At 40.0% G+C, this 2834-nt stretch overlaps 1 protein-coding gene across 1 annotated transcript; it reads left to right on the top strand.

The window, feature by feature from the left end:
* Positions 1-394: 394 nt before the first annotated feature.
* Positions 395-1234, top strand: LOC127131525 (uncharacterized). Its single transcript, XM_051060441.1, has 2 exons — positions 395-668; positions 807-1234. Exons 1-2 carry the CDS (start codon positions 395-397, stop codon positions 1232-1234), a joined length of 702 nt encoding a protein of 233 aa, XP_050916398.1.
* Positions 1235-2834: the final 1600 nt, after the last annotated feature.

Raw genomic sequence — 2834 nt, 5'->3', positions numbered from 1 at the left:
AACGGTGCCTACCAAACAGAAAACCAGGTATTGAGCTTTAAGTTATGTTCTTTGGGGTATTGAATTATTCAAAAAGACTCCTGAGGGAGTTTTACTCAAATGTCTTAGTGAGTCAGAGGCATATCTAGCCCTTTCGAATGTCCAGAGTGGGGCATGTGGGGCACACCGGGTTGGCCATAAGATGAAATGATTATTATTTCGCCAAGGGATGTACAAGCCTACAATGCTAAAAGACTGCATTGAATTCTCCAAAGGATGCTAAGAGTGTTAGGTACATGCAGGCATACAACACGTCCCTGCAAGCGAATTACATTTTATAGTCAAACCATGGGCTTTTAGAGGTTGGGCTTTAGATTTTGTTGTGGAAATTCGACCACCATCATATAAAGGTCATATGTATATTTTCGTTGGCATTGATTACTTTACAAAATGGATCGGAGCTATACCCTTGCCAAATGTAGACCAAGAAGATGTGATCGAATTTATCCTAAAACACATTATTTATAGATTTGGAATCCTAGAGACCATCACAGTAGACCAAGGATCAGTATTTACTGGTCGGAAAATGCAAGAATTTGCTAAGGAAATGGGTTTGAAATTATTAACTTCTACGGCATATTATGCTCAGGCTAATGGTCAGGTCGAAGCAGCGAATAAGGTGGTAACTAGTATGATTAAGAAACATGTGGGGAAGAGGCCCAAAAATTGGCACCAGACTTTAGATCAGGTTTTATGGGTGTGTTGAACCTCCTCCAATGAAGCCACTAATTTGACCCCATTTCGACTAACCTTTGGTCATGATGCAGTTTTACCAATCGAGATTTACCTACAATTAACAAGAATTCAGAGGCATCGTGAAATTCCATCAGAATCATATAGGAACATGATGCTAGATGAGTTAGTTGATCTAGATGAGGAGAGACTCAATGCCTTGGAATTATTGAAAAGGCAGAAGAAGAGAGTAGAGAAATCTTACAATAAGAAGGTTAATTTTAAGACATTTTCACCTGAAGACTTAGTTTGGAAAGTGATCCTTCCAATGGATCGAAAGGATAGGGCCTTAGGGAAATGGTCCCCCAAATGGGAAGGTCCTTTTCAAAATTTGAAAGTATTCTCTAATGGTGCTTATGAGATCGAGGAGCTTAATAAAGATAAAAGAATCTTCAGAGTGAATGAAAAATATTTGAAAAATTATAAGCCGGTGCTCCAAGAGATAAAAATAATAAACAAATAATTGCATGCAAATTGGTTGAAGCCAACATGGTAATAAAAATGTTGCCAACATGGCTTCAATTCATTACAAAGGCCCAAAAAGGTTAATAGTCAGTACAATTGAAACCAAAAGTCATGAAGAGATAGACGGAAAAGAGACTAAAGCTAAAAAGGGAGATGAGTCTTCATATGGATATATTTTTCCTTGTGAAGCTCCAGACATTTCTCACATAGGGATCTTTTTTACCAAAGATTTGGTAGCTCTCCCTCTAATTTTCACGCCCTTTCGACAAACTCCATACCAAAATCTAGCTCCTTAGCCATGGAAGTGTCATCAAACTTTAAAAGCTCACCTATGTGTTTTTTGGATTCAGAGATCTTGGCATGTAGTTCCTTTATTTGCGCTTCCATAGAGGCAATCTCATGATCATGGCTTTTGATCTCCGCCCTGTTTTTTGGCTTCAGAGATCTTGGCATGTAGTTCCTTTACTTTGTTAGTCGATTCAGTAGCCACATCCCAAGCATCTGCTTCAGCACCAACTTTTTTCTCAATTTCCTTGGTGATTTATGGTAACAGCTTATGATCAACAACAACTTGTTCGATCATAATACCCAACTCCCAGATGACGTTGGCAACCTCGGTAGAAGCTTCTAGTAAGTTAACCTAGTTAAGGAGAGTTTTCAAGGATAAGGGGGCAGAAGGATCAGCCAGCAAGAGTAGGAATAAGTCACCCTTAAAGATCTTTTCTTGGATCTTCAAGAGTGCCTCATCCACAGGTTTGCTCGAAGGTTGATCCTCAGAAATTGTAGAGGTGCTAAGACTTCTTTCAGACAAGCTCTCCCTTCTACTCAACATAGCTTTCAGATACCTCATAGGTTGACTTTGCTTCAAGGATGCTAGTTCTTCTGAAGAGAGACCCCAAGTTGTTCCTGTCGAAGCTTTGATGCCTTCAGAAATATCATCAGTTATTGGAGTAGTAGTAGTTGGGCCCTGAGGTTTTCCTTCATTTTTCTTATCGTCATCGTCCTTGTTCCCCTCACCATTGTTATCCTCCTATCGGGGTCACCAACATCATCATCATTACCAGGTCGATCATGGAATATCGGCTGGTATTCTTCTTCTTCTTCCCCCACCTCCTCATCTTGGCTATCGTTACCTCCTAGAGCAGCATTGTCTGCACCGTCGACATCAGGCGAGCCACCTTCAGAGTCATTTCCAGCATGTACTTCTTCGTTCACCACCATAGCTTCTTTGTTCACTTTAGCTTCGGTTTCTTTACCTGAGTCATTTTCATGATCAGAACCACTAGTGTGGGAGTATTGGGTGGTGATTTTGGGTGGCGAAGTCTCACACTCCTTTGTAATAGGTTGGTTAATTTCGCTCATTGAGCTTTTTTCTGAATCCCTTGCAGATGTTAGATGGTAGGTGAGCACTATTAAGAATGACTGGTACAAAAGGAGATTTGGTTGTTGTTTGTGTGACAACGTCTGCACCACCCTGAAAGCCAAAATCGAGAGATAAATTAGTCAAAGTGATAGAAGATAATGAATTGAAAGAATAAAGTAATATATGATTTTACCTTGTCCCCTTCGAATCCATGGCTAGAGTTGTCGCTTTTAAC

This window comes from Lathyrus oleraceus, chromosome 3 (genome assembly GCF_024323335.1).
Source record: "Lathyrus oleraceus cultivar Zhongwan6 chromosome 3, CAAS_Psat_ZW6_1.0, whole genome shotgun sequence".
NCBI classification, from domain to species: domain Eukaryota; kingdom Viridiplantae; phylum Streptophyta; class Magnoliopsida; order Fabales; family Fabaceae; genus Lathyrus; species Lathyrus oleraceus.
The sequence above is the reverse complement of the archived record's forward strand: the minus strand, read 5'-3'. Positions and strand labels throughout refer to the sequence as shown.